Genomic DNA, 25,256 nt, shown 5'->3' with positions numbered 1-25,256 from the left:
CACACCGCTCTCGCCTAACGACCAAAGGATATAAAAAGATTCACGATGCCTCGGCAACAATAGTCCCAGCCACGAAATAGATGGTTCGTGCAAGGACGCCCAGGTGCTCCGGGTTGTGTGGCTGCATATGGGCTTTTGTGGCTTTATGAGCATCACAAAGAGTCCTGAGAGATTTGTTGACCCAACCATGTTATGATCAACCCGACATATTCCTTCACTATATCATGTCACTTCAACGGCATATACAGATGGAGACGATGAATGCATTACTGTATGATAAATGGTGGACTATGTCCTATATACTATATTCAATCCTCCCATCGCCTCGGCCCTTCTAGTCGCCTCGGCTTGAGTGTGGACTCTCAATCTTACAAAATGCACCAGACTTTATTGCGCCCATTGCCTGCCATCCCCATATTAGGCTTGCAGTTTGACAAGCTGGGGGATGCCTTGGCCATTGCGCCCAATCCTGAATCCGTGCCGCCAATGAACGCCATGTCTGAGAAAATGACGAGTACAAAAGCAAAGGCCCGTCCTGCGTCGGGACCTAACCATGGTGGACTAACAAAACGCAAAAATAAAAAAGAAAATGAGCAACACAAAGCTTAACAATGATGACGGTACTAAAAAAAAACAATAACAAACAACCCCTCCCAAGAAACGATGCAAATAAACGGAACTCTTATGCAGACGCCAAAGCAATTGCTCCCGCTATTCTCAATTCCCACAGTCTACTCTTGAACTCCATCCCTTGAGACCAAAAAGAAAGGTTCTCAACCTTGCCATATAAAAGTAGGAAAGAAAGAAAAAAAGTGTATCGCGTATATAGTTTGTCGGCTCCGATTCGGTTTCTTTTTACCTCCTCAGATTCCTAAAGTTTCCAAATTATTAAAGTCGGTAGAGCCCAGGAGTAACTTGATGCTTGATGATAAAGATTTTGTTGTGTCGGGCGTTTAAATTAAATTCTTGTTGGCGCCGATTGGCGCCAGAGTAATCGAACCAGTGTCTTGACCAGGTCGGACCCCTAAGGGCGCTAAAAGCCGCAACATTCTTGGACAAAGACCCTCGCTGCAGGAGTGTTGATAGTGAATCACTGTGTGATTCAGACTTGTCCAGGAGTGTCCACAGTCATGTCCTCGAGTTCGCCGAGATATGCCAGCTGGGCCCACACGCGCCAATGCAAAACACCGAGATGAGCCAGGCGAGTCGCCATGTCTTCCAGTCCTCCCTCGTCTTGTCCATCACGCAAGGATGAATCCGAGTCTCGACATTGAAGCAGACTGCTGCCATTGGGCAGTCGTCCACCAGTAGCAACAGTAAAGAGCGAAACACCAGAGAGGGCCTTGAATTCGCGCACTCGGCCCGCCAGTGCCGTCATTAGCCTGCTGTGGAAGGCCTGCTCGACCTCTCTGTAGATTTGCGAATCGACTCGGCACACATTGTCGGTCAGCTTTTCCTCAAAGGTAGACAGAAGCTCTGACGGAGCATTGGTGAACCGGAAAATTTGAAGAGCCATGGCAGAAGCCATTGTTTGCCAACGGCTAGACTGTCTGGATGAAGCAGGCGCGGACTGTAAGAGTGCAACCAGCGAGTTGTACACATTCTTTGCCTTGGTTCTTGATTCGCAATTCTCGGGCGCTACATACGACGGTATGATAAGAGACGAGCGAGGGGAAGATGATGCCGAGCTAGAATTGCTGAGGACAAGGCTAGATGGCCTTGAGTTCGCCAAAGGCGTGTTAAAGTTAAACTCTGAACTCGGTGTTGTTGAGGCATTAAAGGTATCCTCATCAAGAGGCAGGCTATTGCGACCAAGCATTTTGGAGCTGTAGCGTGCCACCCTCTCAAGGTCCTCGTACATGCGCATGCAAATATCCAAGTTGATAGCGTCAACCATGTCAGATCGCAACTTGACGATCCGTTCCTCGTCAAACAAGAAAGTGCTGGGTACCCTCTTCTCTCCGGATGACGGTAGGACCAATCGGGATAGCGCCTCAAAGAACACGCCCATCTCGCCAAAACTATGCGTCGTGTTGCCGAGGCTGGCAGAGTAGCTTTGATCAGCGTCTCGATACCATTCCCGCGCTCCGCTAATATCCACCTTCCGGGATTGAATCTTCTTGAGGAAGAACTTCTGTTCAAAGTGCGTCGTGTCCTCAATCAGCACTGGCCGCAGGCACCGAATTTGATGGTTGGCCACATCCAGTTTCATGGCCTCCAGCACACTGAGCAAGCTGCGCATTCCCGTGACGAGTTGATCCAGATCGGAGTCTCGGTTGCCAACGCTAAGTTGCGAGTACATCGTATCAACCCAATCGTCTCGCATTGGTGCGCAGTGAGACTTGAGAACCTGCGAAAGCCAGAGAGCCAACTTTTCCAAATCCGCAACGCCTTTGTGGAACTGCTGCATCAGGAGCTCGATATTGAGCCCCTCGTCTAGATATTGACGGTCACGTTGCGGGACCAGTGTCTGAATGATTTCCTTGACCGCCTTGAGTAGCAGGGGGAGTGTCCAGTCGTCAGACTCCCCATGTTTAGCATAGAAGCCAGGCCTGTCGGTGATGAACTGAGTTAATTCCTCTTTCAAGGTTCGCCAAAATTGATTGGCCCTTTCCTGCTTCTTCCGGCCCTTTTCTCCATCCAAGTTTGGTCTGAAATGTAGCTCCGGGTCGAAGTTGATATCATGCCGCAGTTTGGGATTGTGTATTATTTTTGACACATCCAACTCACTCAGAGTGGATTTAGTAACTGGCGGTTCAACTGGGAGGTGCTGTTGGTGAGAGCTCCGCGTTGAATGGCGTGTCACTACTGGCTCTGGTGTTGGTGTTGTCGATGTTGAGTTGCTGGAGGGGTTCCTTGACAGAGCCGTGGCTGCAGGCGTCGAGGAGCGTAAGGCTGGGTCACACCGCCGTGGCGACTCCTGTGATGATGACTGAGTCTTGCTTGGGCTTTGGGCCTCGTCTTGTGGCGCTTGTTGCATCTGAACATCGGTGTCTTGTATTTGCTCAGATTCACTATTTGGCCTAGGGGCTGATGTAGAGAGGTTTCGGCGTGACCTCTCCACAGGACCACCAGTATCTTGTTCCGGTACCATATTGTGAGGTTACGAGGTTGGAGCGACGCCGGCAGTAATAAGGGAAGTTGTAGTGTTTAGTAAAGTGGCGGCAAGCGTTTTGGTTTCTCCGCAGAAGTTGAGCGAGGATTGTCTGTAGTCTTTAAGGCAGGCCTGCTTAGGGGGGGAAATAGTCAAGCGTTCTCGTAGGCAAAGGTTCGGCTTTCTTTCTCTTTCTCCCTTTTCTCGCTTTCTTTCGTTCCTTCTTTGTTTGTCGGGTTTTCTCTCTTGGTACTTTCCTCCTACAACTGCAAGACTATAGTGTTAGCAGAAAGGAACTCCTTATCCGGACAAGCAGGCCAAGTGCGAAGAGCGAGGTGAAACAACAGAGCCAGGTCACGAGCCACGGACAGTTGCAGACTCAGGTCGCCTATTCGAGGGCGAGCTGCAGCAACGCCGAGCTCAAGACTGGTGGTGAAAAAGGCGATCGGCAGAAGGGGGGTTGCGTTTAGCCTGCACACATGAATGCATAACCATGCAGGAGCAGAATAGATGAACTAGGCTATTGTGCTTACATCGAGGTTCAGTACGAGTCGTTTGAGGGTCGGTCGAAAAGCGGTTTGTCGATGTCTTACTTCGGTTGCCGCCGACAATGGGAAAAATAGCTGGGAGGTATTGCGTATCGGATATTCTGTGAGGCTCTATATTTCGGTTCCTTCAAAATTTGTGTTCCGTTTTTTATTTGTCCAAACCACAAACAAAGGCGGCAAACAAGCTATTGTGTCGATGTTGGGTGCCGTTGGAAGGGAGGCTCCGGATGTCGCCCAAAGAGGGAATCAGAGTGGATTAGGCGGTGGTAGAACGGCAAAATTGAATGTCCTCGAGGCCAGGACCAAGCAGATAACTTTATAATGAGAGTCTGAATTGGAAATACCAATGTAAAAGATTAAAACGAGAAAACAAAAATGTCCTGAGCTGTGTACGGCAGTAGGTGGGAAGGAGGGAAGGAGGTAGAAAGGAAAGAAGTCAAAAGAAACCAGACACTCGGGGGAAGGAATGGACCAAAAGTGTTTCTTACGGAAGGAGCGAGAGGACAAGGGACTTGCATGGAGGGAGGCAATGGCGCCGGGGACAAAAAAAAAAGTGACTTCACGAAAAGGAGGGCCGGGACTTTGGCAAGGGGACCAAAGGTGATCAGTGGCCACCAGTGTGCTTCACACAACGGCAAAGGGAGTGGGAGTGGGATGGGAAAGGGAGTGGGAATTGCCAGGCCTAGCATGGCATGGCATGGCATGGCATGGGCATGGACTAGCAGCCATCAGACATGTTCGCGGAAGTACCTCGAGACCGAGCGCATACCCGTACTTTACATGGCATCAAATTGTGTGTGGGAGGATGGAGCAGGTACCAGACCCAAGCGGACATGGACACAGTAAGGGGAGGGAGTGAGTACCTAGGGAGGAGGTAAAGTGAGAACTCATTACGGAGTGCGGAACAGTGCACAAAGACCATGTGTGGGTGGTGGCCTGGGTTCGGACGCTCACTGGAATGACTAGCGCAGGGCAAACCGCCACCGGCCACGGGTGCATTTGGACTTGACCAGACCTGACTTGACTTGACTTGACTTGACTTGACTTTATGGGGACCGGGGACCAGGGCTGGCTGCGACTGGACCAGACTGGAGGGAGGAGAACGGAGCACCTTGGTATGGGTACTTGAGTACTTGAGGCGCCATGAGGGCGACCTCAGTCTCAAGCCAAGTGCTGGTACGAGTAATGTCTGGTGTGTGGTGTCTGGCCTGGCCTGGAGTCAGCAAAGCCAAATTGACCAGACTCAACGGGGGGGCTATGTGTGGGAGTACATGCACAAAGCCTGCACATGCGCCTGCACCAGACCTGCACCATCAGGCTTGCTCCAGGCGTTGCAGCCCAGTTGGTGCCATTCAGAGTGAAGTTATTAGTCGTGCTAGCCTGGTCTGGTGCGGTGTGCCAGCTTGCCTGCGAGTGTGCGACTGGTGCCCTCAAGCCCATGTCTCCAACATCGCATTACTACTAGCTGAACATTGGGAGCGTCATGTATGTCTGGTCTCAACTGGCTCATGCGGGCTCCTTCTTCAGGTCGAGTTTGGTCCCATTTGATTTGATCCGGTTGCTTCTGCTGCACCCAGTGGATGCCCCAGTGGGTTGCCAGTGGGTGCCAGTGGGCACTGGGTGTCGACGCCAGGCGCAGCGCTAGGCGTCTGGTGCGCTTGCATTGCTCCAATGCAACTGCATAGCTGGTGAAAACATCCCAGTGCCAGTCAATCATCATTTTGTTCTTTCCATCGCCACAGGACAGAGTCCCGGACCAGTGGTCGCAGACAGTAGGTTGTGCAGCATTGGCCGTGGTCGTAACATCCGCCATGGCGGGCCTAACGCTGCCTTGGTATCCAAAGGGTGTCTGGTCGTGTCGGGTCTGGTCCAGTTTGGTTTTGAAAATTTGTAATACGTAGCTGCTGCCGGACCGGTGCATCGTTGCCGTACATTGCAGCACCTCGCTATCCGATATTAAAGACCGCTGGATCGGGTAAGTACGTACTATTCACGATAGATCAAGAGTCCATCCGTCAACATCAGACCCCGTCCCAACGGTCTACGTTGAAGCCACGGATTGAAGTCACACCGGGAACAAACCCACCCAAACTTGGTGGCGCGCCGGCGGCGGCAGCGGTGGGCACCAACAACATTGGGTCTTGGCTGCCCTGTGGCTGGGACTCATTACTTTATTCATGACTCTCCTCTGTGTGCAGTCTGGTGCAGTACTCCGTACGTATTGCCGAGTCCGCCATTCAACATTGCCATTCCGCTCAAGAGCCCGTCTGGTTGCCCTCTGCACGTTCTTGGCGCACAAGGTGCATGGGTCGAATTGACGTTTCTCAGGCTTGGTCCAGCCCCTACTCAAGTGCCTACCTAGGTAGGTATGCAATGTTTTGTCCTTTGCCACAACGATTTGCCCAACGACACCTGACGGGCTGCCTCGGCACCAATTGAGCAGCGTATCGCGATTTTGATAGGTTTCATAACTTCATCATTGGGCCGTGACAAGTGTGAACACGGATGAGATTTTGGCCGTGGGAAGAAGGGGGGCAACAACTGCCACCATTTGCTGTGTTCTGCAACGTCAAGTGATCAATTGATGAGAGATCAACCCTGCCATGCCCCCGTCTCCTACATGTATACATATTGTATGTACATACTTGTGTCCATCGCATGGGTCCTAGCCTGCTTCCGATGCGATGGGGACATTTGAATGCGCTCGAACAGGGGGGTGCGAGTTGGCTTGGGTGGACCTTGGGCTTCCCATTGCTTCCACCTCTGGAGTGTCCCAGAATGTGAGCATTATTATTAGTCGAGGGGACGACGGCTTGGTGCCTTGGCCCGTGGCACTGGGACACGGAGAGTGCCATCGGGGGATATTACACAACAAAGCCCAACAACTTTTTTGTGCCTGTGCCTGCGGCCATGCTCAGCATCTTGCTTTCCAAATTGGGTACTGTAACGGAAAGAAGGGTTTCACACAGACAGCCGGTCGTTCCTGAACCTTCATGGCATCACCGACGGAGCTCCGCATACCGCAGTCCAATGTCTTCGCATAGACACTCTCGGCTCCGACATTGATTCAAATATTAACGCCAAAGAAACTTGTGCCGTAGCCCCTGCCACGATCTTTGCACTTTTCACACTCTTGCTTCTCACCAATGTTCGAATCTCTAAAACATCCCCCTGGCCCCAACTAGGCTCGCTGCAATCTCACCATGCAGACAGAGCCGCTAGGCGTATTCATTTCCGGGGCGTGTTGGCCCTTGCCAGGTACCGGCCCCGGTCCCCCGGGCCCCGGAAGCCCGGTACTTCATCAAAAAGTAGAAGATTGTCTTCGTCATGAAGGGTTAGTGACTCCAAAGGCTTTCGCCGTGTGCTGAAACAGACGCTCCGGCGGGTGACTGGCCGCACATCGCCTAGTCTTGTTCCACCTTTTGATCGAATCGCCCGTGGTGATAAAATATCTAATCCACAGATTAGAATCGACGACAGCTGAGCCTGCTTCCCTTGTCAACCAAGCGCCAAACGGGATGTGGTGGCGGTTGTCGTCGTAGGTGGCTAAGGCACGTCAACGCCGACTTGCTTAATAAAGGGCAGTGACGGTTTGAGAGCACCCACTTGAGTACCATGTATCCACAACTTGTGGCGGACTCTCCGATGCCGCCACCAAAAAAAAAAAAACCAAACCGACGGCACTGCCATTCTGGCAACTTACTGCGTGCTGATGCTTGCACGATATCGCGGAGTCGAAGAGAAGGGAACGATGACCCTGGAGCCTTTGCGTCCAAGGCCCCTTCCTGTCTTCAGATACGTCCATGATTAGGCTGCAGCTTTAGGTAGTATTCAACCAGTTTGGTTGGTCGGGGTTTGTTTTGTTTTGCTTGGATTTGCCTACAAATGCTGTACCACGCTTTTGTAGCCTTCCGCGCAGGAGTTGTCGGCGATCATTGACAGGACTTGAACAGTTTGTGCGAGAATGTGGCCGACCATGGAAAGTTAGTGAGGTGAGACTCTGGCATTTGCATCAAGTTGGAAATGTGACCTGTTTGAGAACCATTTTGGCCCTTGCATGTCTCTGGTCCAGGTCAGGGGTGGTGAGGTGGTGACTGTTTGTGTGTGGGCGGCGTGGAGTGTCCAGGATTCAAGTGCCAGTGCCAGTGCCAGTTCCTGTTCCAGTTCCAGTTCCTCTTTGATTGATGTCAAACTCGGTGGTGCAATGTCGTTGGATAACCCGCTGGCTTGGTTGCGATGGTGTGACCTAATTGGCCGTGGCGACTTAATCTCAAAAGAGCTAAACCAAAAAGTCGTCTTCAAACGCAGGGCATGAACTTTCGAAATTTGGGTGGCCACCTCAAAGTCAACTGGATTTGGGGTCTGAGTCCAGCTGTTGATGTTCACCAGTCTTGCTGCGGGTGAGTAATTAGCCCATACCGCACGGAGCAGATTGTCGACACATTGTATGCACGCCATACCACCATCCCGACCGCCCTTGGTTTCGAGGGCTCAGAAAAGAAATATGGTTGCAGAATCACAAGTCAAAGTTGTATTAACGCGGGACTTGTTAATTTGGATTGACGCGGGCAGGCTGCGTCGTGTGTTGTGTCGTGTGCCTCAACAGCACAATGCTGACATGCAGCGTGGTGATTCCTCCTTGTCGGTCCGTTGACCCCCATCTGGTACGTACGTGTTTTTGAACCTGCGGGCTAAATTTGTCGTCGAACAAAAATGACGCCGTCTGAATGTCAGACCTGCTGAGCACTAACTTATGCTCCGTACCTAGGCATGTAACGCACACTACCCTGTCCATACATCTGTCCCAGGCACAAATCGTGTCGGTCTGCTGATGAGGATGATGACCTCTGTTGGGCCAAGCGGCCGATTACAACGGCGTTCGTCCATAACCTGTAGGTACCAAGATAGTTAGGGCCGAGTTTGATCATGAGGTAGCTGCCGCACAGGTTTGTCGTCATCCGGGAATGAGCCCGACCAGTAGACGAACAGCAGATCTAAGTTGTTGAATGTAAATTCGGCATGGGTAGAAAATGTGCCAGCGCTGCCATATTCATGGCGATCGTCAATGTCTATCTACCTCCGTGTTGATGCCTGACACTACTTGCTCCTGCCGTGGTAGGAGTATTCAGTGTCGTAGTGGAGAAGGAGCGGTCGCCCAGAATATCCAGGTTTGGCTTGAGTTGACACAATTATGGAAGGAGGCACGATGAACACTTTCCCGCCAATGATGAACTTGGTCTGGTCAACTGGTGTCTAGTGGCAGTCACCTGGTCTGACTCGCTCCCCGCGTCAGCGTTGTAACGGGCGTGCAGCAGCCTCTCAGCCTGGTATCCTCTTCTCCGTCGCCATAACGTTTGGAAACTGTCTGGTGGGCTGAACCTTCAAACAACTTCCAAGTTGAGAACGCAGCACAACGCTTTTGTCAAATTGCAACAACCCGCCCCCTCATTATCGCGAGACTGTGGTTCCATTATTCTTGGGCCTTGCTCGTACTCGGCCATTCCTTTGTTCGGCCAGGAAGGCCAGCTGCCTCTCGCCCTCGTTGCTGTGCGATATGTCCAGCATGGAAGCTTGGACAGTCCATCCAGACTCCATGATGGCCAGACCTGACCGCATGGCGCGACATCCGACATTGCCCCCAAGGTCTTTGGCCTCGTCAAATGTTCTCAGCTGCTTAGGTCACAACGCAAAGCCCTCAGTGCTCGAAGCAGCCAGTAACCATCCGAATTGGGTATTTCCACGGGCTGGCCACACCAACTTGTCCACACCATCGTCCTCATGCCTGCAGCCAGACTAGTGTGCGGCGCTGAACTCGGGACAGGGGCGCCACACTGGCTGGCCTCACAACATTTATGCTCTTCCCACCCTGGGGCAGATCTGCCATTTCGGTTATATTCATTGGACACATTTGGCCCGGACGTCGGTGGGACCCTGCCGACCATGTTACCTGACTGGGCCTCCCGCACTGCTGGGACTGGGCAGGCCGCGGAACAGGGATGTCTGCGTCAATATGCGTTCAGATGCTGGTTCCCCGACTCAAGGGTCATGCGGTTGGTTGCCAGCCTGCCACAGTGGCACCACGGTCTTGAGATTGGATCGGTTGGCTGGATTAGAATGGTTGGCTTCGCTTCATCCAGCTTTGCTCGTCGCACGAATTGCTCTGTCCAGTTGTTGCTCACGGCAACTACAAGGCAACAGTTTTTGCCGCCGTAGCTTTCGCTTCAGGGTGATGGTTGATTAACTGCAGGGAAATATTGAAGGACATAGACGAAGCCAGGGTCTGCTCGGGATGTAGCTGGTCTCTTTATGGCACCTTCCTTCGCCAACCAACAACCAAGTTTGCAACAATAACAATCCTCATCGGCCTCGTGAGGCAACCATGATGGTCGACGGTATTATTTGAAATCACAGTCAAATCAATAGGCCCAGCTTTGCCGCCAAGCGATGGCTATACGATTGTGCAATATACTACGTAATTGGTTTTCGTTCTCGAGCAAAGACACTGGTTGAATTCGTTCACAACTCGATAGATCTTAGCGAGAGCCGGAGCCTGTTTGCCGAGGCCAAGTTTGGTAACCAAATGTGGCGGACATATGCGTGGGGTCACCATGAGTAATGGGATGTTCGCAAACGACCTCTTGCGTTGGGTCTGCCTCAAGAGAGAGGTACCGTCACCATAAGCCTGGTGGCGTCGAGGAAATGAAATGATGCAAGAGCATTGTCAAATGAGTGAGTGGTCTTTTCCTAAATGCCGCCTAGAGAGAAACGAGTTCACAAGCCTCCAGTTCATATGTCCACATATAATTGTCAATTTGCCATAGATAACCCTTTACGATTTACGGAGTAAGGTGTGCCGCTTTACAACACACACATGGCGCTTACTGGCAGCTGAAAACTCTTGCAAAGGTTTCCGTTCTTGGTCGACTTGTTGCCATCACCGTCAGCTGAGGCGTCTTGCTTCCCCCTTCGCCAAATACGACAGAACCGGGGAGCCGACGGGATGAACAAACCTAGCGCAAAATGTGCGTACTCACACAGGGTCCTCATACATCAACCATACACAGGGTTATTCATGCAGTACATCATCTACTGACCTCGTGTTTTAGGCTCAAGGGGGGTTTTTGTTCCTGAAGTGCTATCCCTGACCGGCCAAGGGTGTTTTGTCGGATGTCCCACTCATGGTCGCGGACGTTTGATCCTAGCCCATACAACGATCATCTTTCCAATTCATTGGGGTTGCTTTGAAAAGTAGAATCATCTTCCAAGACTTATTTAGTCTTACTCCTCCATAAAAACAACATCTCAGAGGTTCATGTCAAAGTCAAAGTCCTTCTTAATCGGTCGATGCACATAGATGAAGTGGCTAGAGCACCCCTTGCAGCATCATAGTGTTCGTATTCAGGAGGCATTTCGCGGCCTAACTGTTGGCCCATGCGATCACACAGCTTGTCCTGATGCAAAGATTGCTGGATACTATGCGGAAGACCAGTGGCGCTGCGTCTTACGCCTGTTTGATTTGAATTTATGGCATTGACTCAAACTTCTGGAACAGCCCAAGAATATTTGGTGTTGTCAATTTGTCAATTGGTGCGGTCACGACTACAAGGGGAACCCGAAATATCCACCCTTCTGCTGATGATCTGCGTCGCATTTGACGATGTTTCATTACATGCGGACTTCAGTTTCTCCAGGGGACTGGCATTGCATCGATTCCAGCTCTGTTGTGAGGCTGAAGTCTGACAAAGTCATCGGATGAGTCTGGTTGTTTGCGAATGGGTTGGCCATCCTATCTTAGCCACTGCCGTGCAACGGGGCATGGCGTGGTACTTTAGAGCAGGGCAGAAGTATTGTTCTGGCGTATGGAATACAAGAGGGGCGCGTCTATGATCCAGGGTGTTCAGGATAAGAAGGATTCCGATATATTGACCGAGTCTAAGAGAAACGCTTGGTGGAATGAAAAGATCTACTATTTTGGGCAGGGTTGTCACACAGCAGCCTATTTTCAGTACACCGCACTAGCAACATGCGGTCATCAATGCGCAGAAAGTTGCCCCGAATGTTGGCAACCCATGCGTTCAACGCCGCCGCCGCCAGTCAGCACGATTACACTTGAACTGATTGTTGAGAAAGAAAGCCGCCTTGGTCGGTGGGGGGAAACGGTGGTCCAATTTTGGCGTGGAACATTGACGGATTGTCTTGAGATCAGTTGGTCCAGGCAACCAGACCAGTGTCAATAAAGACTCAAGTAAACAAGACGTCTGGTACTCCAGCTGCCCGGACGGACGGCTCAAGCAGAAAACAAAAACAAGCATTACATGGGCAAATATTGCGATAGGCTGTTGCCAATACTGGGCACCAGAACCCTCGACCTCACCAACCTCGCTTACCCTTCAATTGAAGTCAGAGAATACTGAAACACGAAGACAACTTGTCATACCATCTGGGTACTTGAACCTGCCCTCCCACTTATCAGGGGCACTGGGTCTTTTTGTCAATCTTCTGGAGTTCCGGAAAAGCGCCCTGGCATTGCAAAACTACCAACCACACTGGTCCCTGCAAGTGTCGCCACTAACAACTGCTTTCTTGAACAAAGAAGCAAAGACCAGGGTTGCAGGGCTGGCCACTCTGAAGCAGATATTACGGCTGATTGCGGCAAGGTCAGCCTGCCTAATAATAAGCCAGCATAGCATAAATCCATCGGCCATATATGTCTATTTGGGACATTAAATTTGTCTTCCCGGCTGAGCATGACCATCGAGGACATGGTCGATGCGTACTCGGTCCAAGAGCAACCCAGACTGTTCGGAATTCTCAGAGTCTTCTTGTGTGACCTCAACCCTAGCCAAAAGAACACTTGGCAGTCAGTCAGTCAGTCAGTCAGTAAATTGATTGCTACATGACATGAGCCTCATCATTTGCACCAGACTCAAATCAAAAGAAGCCAGGGCCACTCTCGCCACGTTTTTTGCGGTCCCCAACTGGGGGCCGGCCCGGACGTCTCACGTGGCGCACAAAATTGATCTATCCTGTGGAAGTCTCAACTCAACTGGTGTATGTCAAGTTATCCAAGTTGGGGTCCAGTCCAGTCCAGTCCGGTTCAATGTTTGGTCTGGTCTCATTGGACTCGCCTAATCGTGGCCCCGGAAGCGTCGATAGATGGAGTTTGCAGTAATCATTATTATTGCACGGAGTAGACCCGACCCAGCCTTTTCTAAACGATATCCCCAAAATTTCCACCATAAGCCAGCCACCCAGTCAGCTTCGGTCACCTCCCGCATTCGTCCAAGTCATCACATGGATGCAACAACCTGCCCAGTTACGGAGCACTCAGATGTGCAATAAACGAGCGGTATGACATGGAGCGGAACTCTTGTGCAATTTAGGCGGATTCTTACGGAGTACATATTGTCCGTACATACGGTATCACTGTTGCCCTTGGCGGTGTTGGGCTTCCGTGCTGGCCGCCCCAGCGTGGTAACATTCCGGAAGAGCAAACCCTAAGTTGTTGTTTTTTTTTCGACCCATAGTTCTCGTGTCGATGCTATGTGGTGTCCCCAGAAGGCCAAAGCACAGATGCGACGGAGCTGCTAATTTGCGTGAGTTTTCCACCATGAGCCTCCTTATTGCGACGTTGCTCCGCAGTCAGGAGCCTCGGTTCCATGCGAAACGAATTCTAGAAGCCAGGTGAACCGTGGCCATGGATCTCTGGATCTCAGTAGTGCCAATCCAGGGGCTGAGGCAAGCGCGTGCTATTTCCATATGATCTTGCCCAAGAATGAAATGCACACGGAGCAGGGTTCGTGTCGGGCATGTCCCATTTTGTCATGACCTTGTTTGCGAATGGCAGAAATTGAAACTCTAGTCATCTGGAAACATATTTTTTCCCGTGCTTCTAATGAAGGGGTCTCTGTATCGGTACTTTGTGCGTTTGCGAGTCGTGTTATGGAGCACAGTCTGCACATGCGTCATTCTTGCGGCTCGACGGCAGCGACAATCTAATCGGTCAAAGACTGGACTTTTGACAATGCTCTTGGCTATCGGACAAGCCGACCGTCTCCGGACCCTTGGGTTTTACGGAGTCGAGGTCCACGGACTAGTCGGCAGAGAGTCAAACATATTACCCACCGAGGTGGTCATCAGATTTACGATTCCGGGGCGTGACTCGATAGGCGCAACTTGTAATTGGATGTGACGACACTTTCGTGCACGTTCAGCTGGACAGGGCGATGCGCTACTGACATCCTCAGAGTGACATTCACGACAACCCAAAAGTTAGTTAGCCATGTCGATTTTTTGTCCTGGGAGCTGATTTCGTTATTATTACTGTTCTGGTCTTGCTGGGGTGGTCCGGAGTGACCTCCGTTACCCTAGACCATCTACGAAAACGGTACGTTGTCGAACAGCCCGCAATCAATGTCCTAAATAAGGTTTGAAATATCAAAAGCAACAAAATACACCCAGAAAGTCAGTATCACGCCGCAATCCTGCCACATTTCAAATGACGAAACATCATCGTCACGACTGCTACCACCCTCAGGTCTGGTAAAGGCAAACGGAACAAGAGGCGTAGTTCTCCCCAACAGTGTTGCATCTTCTTCCATCAAGTCCTGTGCGTTATTCAACCTCCGCCGTAGCCGTAACGAAGCTGCTCGCATTCGGACCGTTCGATTCAGTCCATGGTAGGACTACACTGGCCGGCGATAGTTGTCGTTTATTTGCGTTTTGTTTGCTTTCGTGCGATACGCGCCGACGTAATATATCCCGCATTCGCCAAACTCCTAACCGGTGATACACTTCCGCCGAAATAGACGGCCCGTATGTTATGTCTTAGTGCATGTGTGTATGTATGTGGTAAACAAGTAATCTAGTTCATGAGAATGGAGGCCTAGAAACTGTCAGCTGGAATTCTGACTGTTGAGTTTTGGGGCATCGCCACAAAGCATGAAGCTACACTCACAGCCATGAGGACACAGCATATGCTTATGTACGGACTGAGCCGTTCCCCTATTCTCGCGCATTTCCAAAAGATACCCATAACACTATGTCCGTCAGTTTTGGTTCCCATGACATCGAATTGCGGATCAGTGGTGGAGTTTGGAGGCGCTCGCATACCCGTTCTTGTTGCGGTCCATGATTCCGGGCGTGAAGTGGTGGACATATGCGCTCGTGCAAATCAGGAGGAGGAGGACGAGGAGGAGGGATCGGAAGTTGAAGAGGGCAGACTGGCTGCATGTTAGATTTGTGCACCGGTAGAATGTAGGGTGGATAGATTACCATGATTACTGCGTTTGATGGAGGAAATAAAGAAGTGAGATGGAGTTGATTGTGCGCAGTTGCGCTGGTTGCAAGGCTGCGATGCTATGCGATGCGATATTGAATTTGAATGTTGGCCTCTCAGCCTTGGTCTTGGTGCCGGCAGCACCACGTAGCTCTACTCCGTACCAGGTGCTAGAGTGGGGAGGAGCAAAGATTCGCCGAGCCGCGACGCGGGAAACTGAGGTCCACGTCCAACCTCTACAATCACAAGCTCACGCACTTGCACTTCAACATTTACGTATTTTTCCTTGAAGCTCCATTGCAGTATCACATCGGCAGAAGCAATCACTACTCAAGCGTCCCGACACCTACCTTTCCAATCCCCCTCAACGCATCGATTCGTACATCACCAACCCAGCAAAGCAATCAACCACAACCACCACCTCCATCATGGAACCACGAGCACGCGCCGGCAAAAATGTCGGCAAGATGAACTTTTCCCACAACGAGCGTACGCTTTGCCCCATTTCCCGCCATTCGAGCTCATCCTAACTAACACGCACCCAGTCGCTCAACTCCTCTACGCACACGGCGACGTGAAGAACCCCCTCCCCGAAACGATCCGCGTCCTGGACGAAATCCTCACAGACTTCATGCAATCCATCGCCTTTGAAGCCACCCGCGCGGCGCACTACTCGGGCCGCCAGAAGATCAAGTACGAGGACTTTGAGTTTGCGTTTCGCAAGAACCCTGCATTTTTGGGGAAGGTGCAGGAGGTGTTTGAGAAGCAGAGGGAGATTAAGAAGGCGCGTGAGATTCTGAGGGATGGGGAGGACGAGATCATGAAGGATGCGGCGGATGAGGAGAAGAGGAGGGAGAAGGATGGGAAGGGTGGTGGGAGTGGGAGTAAGGAGGAGGAGTTGGGGGAGGCGGATGATGATGCGGAGGCGGAGATGGATGCTTTGGGGAAGAAGAGGTGATTTTATTTACGTTGGACAGATGAGCATTGATGGTTTGCATGGATGGCGTTTGGTATTTGGTTTTGGGGTATGGGTATGGATATTGCGGTTGGAGTTTGGGCATTGCTGGATGGGTTAGATGGCGTTTATGATACCAGAATTGATGATTCCCAGGGATACAATGCTTTGCGGATGGCTCGATGTGGTTTGTCGCTGCTGGGAGGTTCTGTGATGTTATTTCATGGTATTTTTGTTTTAATCCAGTGCAGTATCAAACACACATCACATCCATCACTTCTCCAGATCCATCGGCAGTCATCCAACATGAAGTGGATTAGCAATCGCAACCCCTGCCTCCAGCCTGCCGGAGCCCCGCCTCCGAAGCCGACCGACTCGACAACCACATTTTCCATGCGATATCGGGCTCCAACCTGCAACCCCCAGCCACTTACAACCTGATTCCATGCAACTAACAACCAACAGGCGTTCCCTACAGCCAATCCGTGGACACATTATCCAAACTGGCAATGACAAACTCGACGGACTATTCCCGCCATCCCCCTCCGACTCTTGCGGAGGCGTTTATACCGAACCAGTTCCCTGCTCGAACATGAAGACTACCACTCGCCTCTACTCCACACCGCAGAGATGATTTGTAGGAGTGCCCTTGTCAATCCCCATGTTGGGCTTTTGTGTTATGGTGACTGTATTCTGACTGTTAGGCCAAGACGGAAGCGGTTGAATTGGAAGCACAAGGTGCATAGAGTTTCCAACTCCCATCCTTCTTGTTTCCTCCCAACCTCATGACACATCCATGGCATCAAAAGAGTTTTCGGTTTGGAAAAGTATATCCGGCAATTCATTCTCTTAGTTTTGTCCCGTTGAAAGTTTACTCGGCCGTGTTTAAAACATTGATTTGTAACCCCGCCCTATAAATGGGGCAAAAACCGAGAACTCCCAATGCCTCCTCCATATGAAGATACAGACGTCCGGACAGGACGAGCCACAGGAACGAAAAGCCCGGAACAAACAGCATTACAGCATGAATTCCAAATGCTATCACCAGGAGCAGGAGCAGGAGCAGGAGCAGGAGCAGGCCGGGGCGATAAATCACAAGCCGCAGAGGCAGAGACCCTTCGCAGTCTATCTCTGAGTCCGGCTCTCCGCGGCCGACTATCACCCATTCCACATGGACCGTATCATCCCCCCGGGGTTGTACATCTCACGACGGGGAAGAAACCATCCGTCCTGAAGAGGTTTTGGATCTCGAATAAACCAGCTATCCTTGTGGCTCTGTCACAGCTGTTCGGTGCGACTATGAATCTCAGCGCCCGGTTCCTCGAGCTGGAAGGCGAGGGCATGCATCCCGTGCAGATGCTCCTCCTGCGACAGGGCGTCACATCTCTCTGCTGTCTGGCGTACATGTGGTGGATGAGCATACCGGACTTCCCGTTCGGCAAGAGAGAAATACGATGGCTTCTCCTTGCGCGCGGGTGCACTGGCTTCTTCGGCATCTTTGGCATGTGGTGGTCCATGATGTATCTCCCCCTCGCGGACGCAACCGTCATCACGTTTCTCGCCCCCGGCGTCGCAGGCTTCGTGTGCTATTTCCTCCTCAAGCAGCCCTTCACACGCCTCGAGCAGCTAGCAACCCTAGTAGCCCTCCTGGGCGTCGTTCTCATCGCCCAGCCCGCCGCTCTATTCGCCAAATCTCAACCTCCCGCCGACAAGAAGAATTCCAGCACCGAGTCCAGATCCCTCCCCGGGGCAGACCACGTAACCACGCCCCAGGAACGCCTTGTCGCCGTTGGCGTAGCCTTCCTGGGTGTTCTCGGCGCAGCAGGCGCATTCACCACCCTTCGCGCCATTGGAAAACGAGCCCATCCCCTTATTTCGGTAAACGTATTCGCCATGATCTGCACCGTCATATGCGTAGCGGCGCTGGGTCTCGGTCCCGCCTTGGACATTGGACAGCCGTCTCTGCGCTGGATCCCACCGACCAGTCTGAAGCAGTGGCTGCTGTTGATGTCCCTGGGCGGACTGGGCTTCATCATGCAGTATCTCCTGACGGCGGGGCTGGCAGCGGATAAGACGAACAAGGCGAACTCCATGATTTACACGCACATGCTGTTTGCTGCGAGCTTTGACCGCTGGATATTCGGGCATCGTATGGGGTTGATGAGTTTTGCGGGCTGTACGCTTATACTTGGGAGTGCGGCGGGCGTGATTTTTATGAAGAAGGCTGCGCCGGTGCAGAAGGTGGAGGATGTGGAAACGCAGATGCAGAGTAATTTGGTGGGTGAGGCGGAGGGGTCGCCTATGTTGGTGGGTGTTGGGGGGTATACGGAGAGTGTGAATCTGGAGAGGATTAGATAGATGGTGGTGGGATAGGTATAGAATGATAGATGTGGGAGTGGTAGTAAAATACATGATGTTGATATGAAGACTGTGTGTGTGAGTTGTGACTGGTGTATTGTGAAGCTTCAACATTTATGTAGTTGACGGTGCTATATCATAATGAGTTGACTCGAGGGATACTCCTTGATAGTGTATTGGCGTTTATGTTTAGGATTCATGTTGGCTATCTGCCCGAGCTTAATGATACGCACACATACACGTGTGATTGCCGTTTCTGGACCAGAGTGTAGTTGCTTCTCGAAAACAAGTGGTAGAGATAGTCCTCTGAGGTTAAGTACGTAAAGACTGGCTCCGACTTGTAGGTGCAACTGAGTCTTGTGCTAAGTGTTGTTGGACTGTACAGGCAGCTTGAGTTACAGTAATGCTTCTTTCTTAAGAAAAAATTGCATAAGTTAGTTAACTCGTATTTAGCTATGGGTTGTCTGGGTTTATGAGAAGTGTATATAATGCCATATTAATTGCAACCGCACGCAAGCATCGGCATTTCTCATTTCTCCCTCATGCCCAGAATATGAAATGGCTTGTGGGACAGCAACAATGAGAGGGATCATGGCAATCGTGTTCTGGACTTGATGCATTGTCAATGTAGATACACAGAGTATCAAGAAGCTAAGATGTTGGGCATAGTGAAAGGACGGGTATGCTTTGTTGTGCTTCAGAAAAACTTGCAGTGCCCGTCGTTTTATATAGTTCAGTCAACTTTCGATTTTCCAAACGCGACGCACTTACACGAAAGTCTTCATACAACGAACAACATTGAAATGGGCCGTGCAAGCGGGCAGGCCAGACTTCTCATAAGTTGGACACTTGCAACGACGCCTACTCTCAAACAACACACTATACCATCACTCCATTGACGACCACTCCCATGACTGAAACTTTTCCTCACTTGAAATTCTTCACTTGACTGTGGCCGCAAATAATCATCATATGTCTAGCGATGCTCATATATGCAGCCAGACCCGCCCGGATATTATCCATAGTTCAGGCCACTGCCAAGAGTCCCAAGACCCAGCTCAAGCCTCATCCAGCATCACCTTTCTTCCCGCATTTCTGTGCTGCAAATGCGGTTTCTCGGTATTTATTTCGTTCTCAAGCCTCCCTGCTTGGATATTCAACAAAAGTACATCCTGCTAACAAACACTGTTGGCTTCCTGACTCAACATGGCAATCAGCATCAACCTGCTCACTGCGACAGCCTCAGAGCTCCAAGCTAAGCTTGCCAGCAACTCCGTCACCAGTCGGCAGCTCGTCAGACTCTACCTGGACCAGATAGTCCAGTACAATGGATACCTGAAAGCTGTTATTGCGGTGGCGCCGGACGAACTTCTTGACGAAGCGGCGGCAAAGTTGGATGAAGAGCGTACTAATGGCCGCGTCCGCGGCCCGCTTCATGGCATTCCAATCCTCGTCAAGGTTCATTTACCGCTCTAGATTATTTAGCTTGTAGATTTTCAATTCTCATGTGTATTTGCAGGATAATATCGCCACGTCTCCGGATATGGGACTGCCAACTACTTGTGGCAGCCTCGCCCTTGTAGGCTCAAATCCAAGGAAGAATGCTTGGATCATTGAACGGGTAAGTTAAGCCACGATTGTAGGCATGACCAGAATGATGCTAAACTCCCTGGAGCTTATAGCCGCCGGCGCCATAATTCTTGGCAAGGCAAACTTATCTGTAAGCCTTTGTGTAGCCCGACTGCCATTTCTCACTCTAACAATTTTTCAGGAGTGGTCTTGGTACCGGTTCGTCCTTCTTTCCAGCAGCAAACCACACCGCTGAACACACAAAGGTCCAATTTTGCCGATTCGGGGTGGTCTGCTGTTGGGGGACAGACACAATCCGCATATGTTCGAGGCGGCTTCCACCATGGCGTCGACAGTACCGGTGGCCACAGCGTAGTCATTCGCCTTCCCATGCACTCGAAGTATTTTGTCTGATCAATCTTGCAGAACCCTGGTGGCTCTTCATCCGGTTCTGCTGTTGCAGTGAGCGCTGGAATGGCGCCATTTTCCATCGGTACTGAAACCATGGGCTCGCTCATTATGCCGAGCGACAGAGCTGCGCTTTATACCATCAAACCCACACTTAAGATCGTCCCACAGGATGGTATTATCCCCGTGACGCTCGAGGCAGATTCGGCTGGCCCTATGACCAAATCTGTGCTCGATCTGGCCAATCTTCTGGATGTGCTTGTGGACTCGAGCCAGTCGACTGTGCCGGATGGTGGTTATAAGAGCGCAGTGACTGGGTCTTGGAGAGATATCCGAATCGGCTACTTGGAACCCAAACAGTGGTTTTTTCCGAGGAAGAACCTGAAGGACCAGAAGGATGCTACGGATCAAATGGTATAAGCCCCTACTACCTAGACATGATTTGACTACAGTGCTTATGACGATTTAGCTGCGGGACTGGAAGTCAGCCTACGGGAAACTCAAGTCTGTTGTAAAAGTGATGAAGCCAGTGAAACTTCTGTCAGTGGATGAGGCTTCAGAGGGCGGAAAGATGGATATCTGGGATGCTTTTCGTGGGCGCCCTTTCTCACAACCCGAGCATTGTGACTGCTACTAACTCTTGCTCAGATACAACTTTCAAGGGTCTCCTGGAGGACTATCTTCAGAACATTGACAACTGCCAGGTCCGAACACTCGAAGACCTAATCGAGTTCAACAAAGAGCATGCGTCAAAGGAACTCCCTCCAAGTGAGTTTACAAGTCCTGGATAGCTCCGAATAAAACTCATTTTCTCCTATCAGGTGCGAACAACCAAGCCGGTCTCATCAGAGCCCTCCACGCAACCATGGAGCCGGAGCAATATCGCAAGCTCATAGCCTCCGCTCGCGATCGTTGTGGCAAGAGAGGCATTGACAAGGTCCTCGAAGAGAATGGCGTTGATATTATTCTTGGGCCTGGCGATGGGCCATTGTACATTATTGCCGGTACAGCAGGTCAGTGGCAGAAATGTTGACTTGACACGGGTCTGTGAAGACAGGCCCTGACACTCCGCATTCTAACAAGCGCTCACTCTAGGATACCCGGTCGCGTCGTTACCTCTCGGTTATTTGGATTTCAATGGAAGGGCATTCGGGATGCAGATCACGACGAGAGCACACCAGGAAGCACTTCTGATTCGGGCCCAAAGCGCATGGGAAGCTACCTTTCCGCAGCGTCAGCCGCCAAGGTTAGATGAGATAATTCAATCTCGTAGCTCGACGATACCGGGCATGGCCTAAATGGCCTACGAAACTTTCATCGTTGCATCGCACCTGGTCTAGATCTTTTATTCGCGCCTCGTGAGAGTGTGACAGAGGACTAGACCTTCAAGTTGCCGTATTGGGGTGGATGAGATAACATGCCTTTCGAGTCGAGAACAAGAGTTGGAGACGTTGAAATTTGTGGAGACATATTCCCATGTCGTCACATTTAAAGACTCAGAACCTGAGGATGCTGTTTACTATTGGTGGACTTTACGAACCTGTATATGGACTGAAATACTGCAATCACACCCACTGACTAATATTGTTAATCGTAACTGTAATTTCTTTCACAAAACCTTAAATCCTACTGGAAAGTGTCGAAAACTGGTATCCCTCGTGAACGACCGAGCCCTACAGGGTAGGTGACAGACACAAAGGAATCACGTGACGCAAAAAGCTGCAATTGTTTGTCGCGACGCCTCAACCAGGGAGCTCCAACTGGCAGAAAAAGAATCGTATCGCGAAATTTGTAAAGATACACGCTGACGAATTGGCGACCACCTAATCTTTTTGCGCGGTCCCGGAGCACGAAATAACGGTTTTACAGCTTACTTGATACGGGATACGAGCACAGGGCCATTTTCTTCACAAAACAAATCCACGACAAAACGACTGCACCTGGCAACGGCATCGCCAAACCGCCAAAATGGTCCAGATCAGCGAGGTCAAAGGCAACAAGCGGGATAACCGCACGGCAGCACACACACACATCAAGGGCCTTGGATTGAAGGCTGATGGACACGCGGAGAAGAATGCAGCTGGGTTTGTGGGCCAAGTTCCTGCCCGCGAGGTACTGATGAGCTCCCGTTTCCCATCACGACTTTTTTTTCTGGCGATATAATGGTTTGCTAACGTTTACTTTTACGCAATCAATAGTCATGCGGTGTTGTCGTCGACTTAATTCGAGCTCACAAAATGGCCGGTCGAGGCGTCCTTTTGGCCGGCGGCCCAGGGACGGGAAAGACGGCACTCGCGCTCGCCATCAGCCAAGAGCTGGGAACCAAGATCCCATTCTGCCCGATTGTCGGCAGCGAAATCTACTCGACGGAGGTGAAGAAGACGGAGGTGCTGATGGAGAACTTCCGAAGAGCCATCGGCCTCAAGGTCCGGGAGACGAAGGAGGTCTACGAGGGCGAGGTGACGGAGCTGACGCCCGAGGAGGCAGAGAACCCGCTGGGGGGCTACGGCAAGACCATCAGCACGCTGCTCATCGGACTCAAGAGCGCCAAGGGCCAGAAGAAGCTGCGCCTCGATCCCAGCATCTACGAGGCGATTCAGAAGGAGAGGGTCACGGTCGGGGACGTCATCTACATTGAGGCCAACACGGGCGCCTGCAAGAGGGTGGGCAGGTCGGACGCGTACGCGACCGAGTTCGACCTCGAGGCCGAGGAGTACGTGCCCATCCCAAAGGGCGAGGTGCACAAGAAGAAGGAAATCGTGCAGGACGTGACGCTGCATGATTTGGATGTTGCCAACGCGAGACCGCAGGGCGGTCAGGACATCATGAGCATGATGGGCCAGCTGATGAAGCCTAAGATGACGGAGATTACGGAGAAGCTGCGCGCTGAGATTAACAAAGTTGTCAGCAAGTACATTGATCAAGGTGTGGCCGAACTCGTCCCGGGCGTCTTGTTCATTGATGAAGTAAGTTATTTCATGTCTCCAGCTGTGCCGCGGTCAAGATTCTTGTTCTTCCTTTCACGGACGGGGGATGGGCTAAGCAATTCTCCTCCATTCTCTTGTTAATTCCCATGTTTCACTATTCTGGAACATGCCCAAGGGCGGGAGGGGGGCCAACCCAGCACCAGGGAAAGAAAGAAGACAGAATTTCACGCAACAATCCTTTCCCCCCTCCACACATTGACAAATGTTGATTAACCATTTTATGCATAGGCACACATGCTTGACGTAGAGTGCTTCACCTATCTCAACCGAGCTCTGGAATCGCCGATTGCCCCCATTGTGGTACTGGCGTCAAATCGCGGAATGTGCACAATAAGAGGCACTGACGACATTGTCGCTGCCCACGGCATTCCAACCGACTTTCTCGCACGCCTGCTCATCATCCCCACTGCCCCTTATCAGGCCGACGAGATCAAGCAGATTGTGCGGATACGAGCCTCCACCGAAGGCGTGGCCATCACGGATGCGGCTATCGACAAGATTTCAGACCATGGCGTGCGAATTAGTCTGCGGTATTGCTTGCAGCTGCTGACACCAGCGAGGTATGTACTTGGACTTGAATTTTTTTCCTTTTTTCTTCTCGCCTTTTCTACCTTTGGTAGCCCAACCCCTGCTTGGGGCCTCATCTTCCTGATTTTTATTGCTTCCCATTCATCCATCCGACCTAGTGACCTTGGTTACGTGGAGACTGGGTAGTTCAGTTCATAGAATTTATTCCTCCTGCCTTGGAGGGCTAAAAGTCTGTCTGAGACACTGTCGCTGACGAACCGACACAACAGCATTCTTGCAAAGGCAAACGGCCGCTCCCAGATTGATGTCCAGGACGTCAGCGAGTGCGAGGACCTTTTCCTCGACGCTCGTCGTAGTGCTTCGCTATTGAGCAGCGAGGCTGGACGTGGCTACATCTCGTAGTGTATCATTTTTTGTGGGATTTCCGTTTTATTTAATTTTTGAGTTGCATCCAATAGCCGCTGCTCATTACCGTGTTGCCTAGTTTTTAGAGGGGAAAGTCAAAACGAACTGGTTTTTTAACGTTTGTGTTTATTACTGGAGATGGAACAGACGGCGCCGGGGGACAAGGCATGTTTTGGCTCTTTTTTTTTTTTGTTGTCACTTTTCCTCCCCTCCTGAGCACTTACTATCGTGCCGGTCTTTGTACAGCTTTTTTTTTACAGGTAGCAAAGAGGAGACTTAGAAGATGTTCTACGTATTCGAGAGAGAGAGAGAGGGAGAGAAGAGGGGATTGTGACATCAAGGCAACAAACGTGGACGTCTTGTTCTGGGTAGACGGCTTTGGCCCAGGTACAAGACACAAGACACAAGACAAGAATCAAATGTTGCGAGACCTCCAAGGGCGCCTCTTTCGTGAATTGTGACGCACGGTCTTCTAGCTTCGTCTTGAGTAATGGCACTGCAGCATCATTCTTCTGCGAGGCATCGTCCACCACGTCGCCTGCGAGCCCGAGACATCCAGGGACTGTGGAAAACTGGTCCGTCCACTGCCGCCGCCGTCTTGGCAGGCCTCCCTCCCCCATAGTACTAGAGCGCCGGAGCACCAGACACACCACATACGCGCCTACGCATCACCATCACACCATCTTTCGCGCAGCCGCAGTCTTCCAATCTTCCACGGGGACACCCGGGGAGGCTACGCACACACTTGCAGAGTTTGATCGTCAAAGATGGGCGCAGATTCAGCGTCACGTGCAGGAGGACGCTGAGCCGTGTTCGGATGACCCGTCGTCTTTTGTCTCAGGCATTGGACATTCCAGACGCCAGCCGACTTACATTCCTGCGGGGGTAGGCTTGGCCATTGTCGTCCTTGGGCGAGGTTGGGGCGGGTACGGATGTGAAGGTGGTCTTCATGTTCAGGAAGCCACACGGAGGCAAATACTAGTGGACTCTTTGCAGTGCTGATGATCGCCTGGCTCGACAGAATGAGAGTCAGATCCTATGGGCAGGCTGGACGGCCGTGCTGAGCCATGAAGGATGCTAGTGCCTGCCCCCAATGGAACCGAAGTGGCCGGAAGAAAGCAAATAA

The 25,256-nt window shown here is 51.3% G+C and overlaps 8 protein-coding genes across 8 annotated transcripts; 5 read left to right on the top strand and 3 right to left on the bottom strand.

Moving 5' to 3' along the window:
* Positions 1–261: 261 nt before the first annotated feature.
* On the top strand, positions 262–609 carry VFPPC_15242 (hypothetical protein; the record flags this gene model as incomplete). The annotated part of the gene is made up of 1 exon (XM_018292995.1): positions 262–609. One exon carries the CDS (start codon positions 262–264, stop codon positions 607–609), a length of 348 nt encoding a protein of 115 aa, XP_018149129.1.
* A 493-nt stretch (positions 610–1,102) lies between these two features.
* VFPPC_00855 (T-complex 11) lies at positions 1,103–3,094 on the bottom strand (the record flags this gene model as incomplete). Its single annotated transcript, XM_018280792.1, has 1 exon — positions 1,103–3,094. One exon carries the CDS (start codon positions 3,092–3,094, stop codon positions 1,103–1,105), a length of 1,992 nt encoding a protein of 663 aa, XP_018149128.1.
* A 1,923-nt stretch (positions 3,095–5,017) lies between these two features.
* Positions 5,018–5,455, bottom strand: VFPPC_12915 (hypothetical protein; the record flags this gene model as incomplete). Its single annotated transcript, XM_018290692.1, has 1 exon — positions 5,018–5,455. The coding sequence occupies one exon, from the start codon at positions 5,453–5,455 to the stop codon at positions 5,018–5,020; it is 438 nt and encodes a 145-aa protein (XP_018149127.1).
* A 9,051-nt stretch (positions 5,456–14,506) lies between these two features.
* Positions 14,507–14,874, bottom strand: VFPPC_15241 (hypothetical protein; the record flags this gene model as incomplete). Its single annotated transcript, XM_018292994.1, has 3 exons — positions 14,507–14,527; positions 14,603–14,681; positions 14,747–14,874. The coding sequence occupies 3 exons, from the start codon at positions 14,872–14,874 to the stop codon at positions 14,507–14,509; spliced, it is 228 nt and encodes a 75-aa protein (XP_018149126.1).
* A 474-nt stretch (positions 14,875–15,348) lies between these two features.
* Positions 15,349–15,878, top strand: VFPPC_00853 (transcription initiation factor TFIID subunit 13; the record flags this gene model as incomplete). The annotated part of the gene is made up of 2 exons (XM_018280791.1): positions 15,349–15,409; positions 15,466–15,878. The coding sequence occupies 2 exons, from the start codon at positions 15,349–15,351 to the stop codon at positions 15,876–15,878; spliced, it is 474 nt and encodes a 157-aa protein (XP_018149125.1).
* Positions 15,879–16,817: 939 nt separating this feature from the next.
* On the top strand, positions 16,818–18,233 carry VFPPC_00851 (hypothetical protein; the record flags this gene model as incomplete). Its single annotated transcript, XM_018280790.1, has 1 exon — positions 16,818–18,233. The coding sequence occupies one exon, from the start codon at positions 16,818–16,820 to the stop codon at positions 18,231–18,233; it is 1,416 nt and encodes a 471-aa protein (XP_018149123.1).
* A 1,206-nt stretch (positions 18,234–19,439) lies between these two features.
* On the top strand, positions 19,440–21,508 carry VFPPC_00850 (amidase family protein; the record flags this gene model as incomplete). The annotated part of the gene is made up of 10 exons (XM_018280789.1): positions 19,440–19,691; positions 19,753–19,854; positions 19,909–19,953; positions 20,005–20,021; positions 20,069–20,174; positions 20,229–20,624; positions 20,680–20,803; positions 20,859–20,978; positions 21,032–21,223; positions 21,306–21,508. The coding sequence occupies 10 exons, from the start codon at positions 19,440–19,442 to the stop codon at positions 21,506–21,508; spliced, it is 1,557 nt and encodes a 518-aa protein (XP_018149122.1).
* A 670-nt stretch (positions 21,509–22,178) lies between these two features.
* On the top strand, positions 22,179–24,127 carry VFPPC_12914 (RuvB-like helicase 1; the record flags this gene model as incomplete). Its single annotated transcript, XM_022428855.1, has 4 exons — positions 22,179–22,322; positions 22,409–23,176; positions 23,426–23,757; positions 23,995–24,127. 4 exons carry the CDS (start codon positions 22,179–22,181, stop codon positions 24,125–24,127), a joined length of 1,377 nt encoding a protein of 458 aa, XP_022284699.1.
* Positions 24,128–25,256: the final 1,129 nt, after the last annotated feature.

This window comes from Pochonia chlamydosporia, chromosome 1 (assembly GCF_001653235.2).
Source record: "Pochonia chlamydosporia 170 chromosome 1, whole genome shotgun sequence".
Classification (NCBI taxonomy): Eukaryota; Fungi; Ascomycota; class Sordariomycetes; order Hypocreales; family Clavicipitaceae; genus Pochonia; species Pochonia chlamydosporia.
Note: the sequence above shows the minus strand (reverse complement) of the source record. Positions and strands in the feature narration are given on the sequence as shown.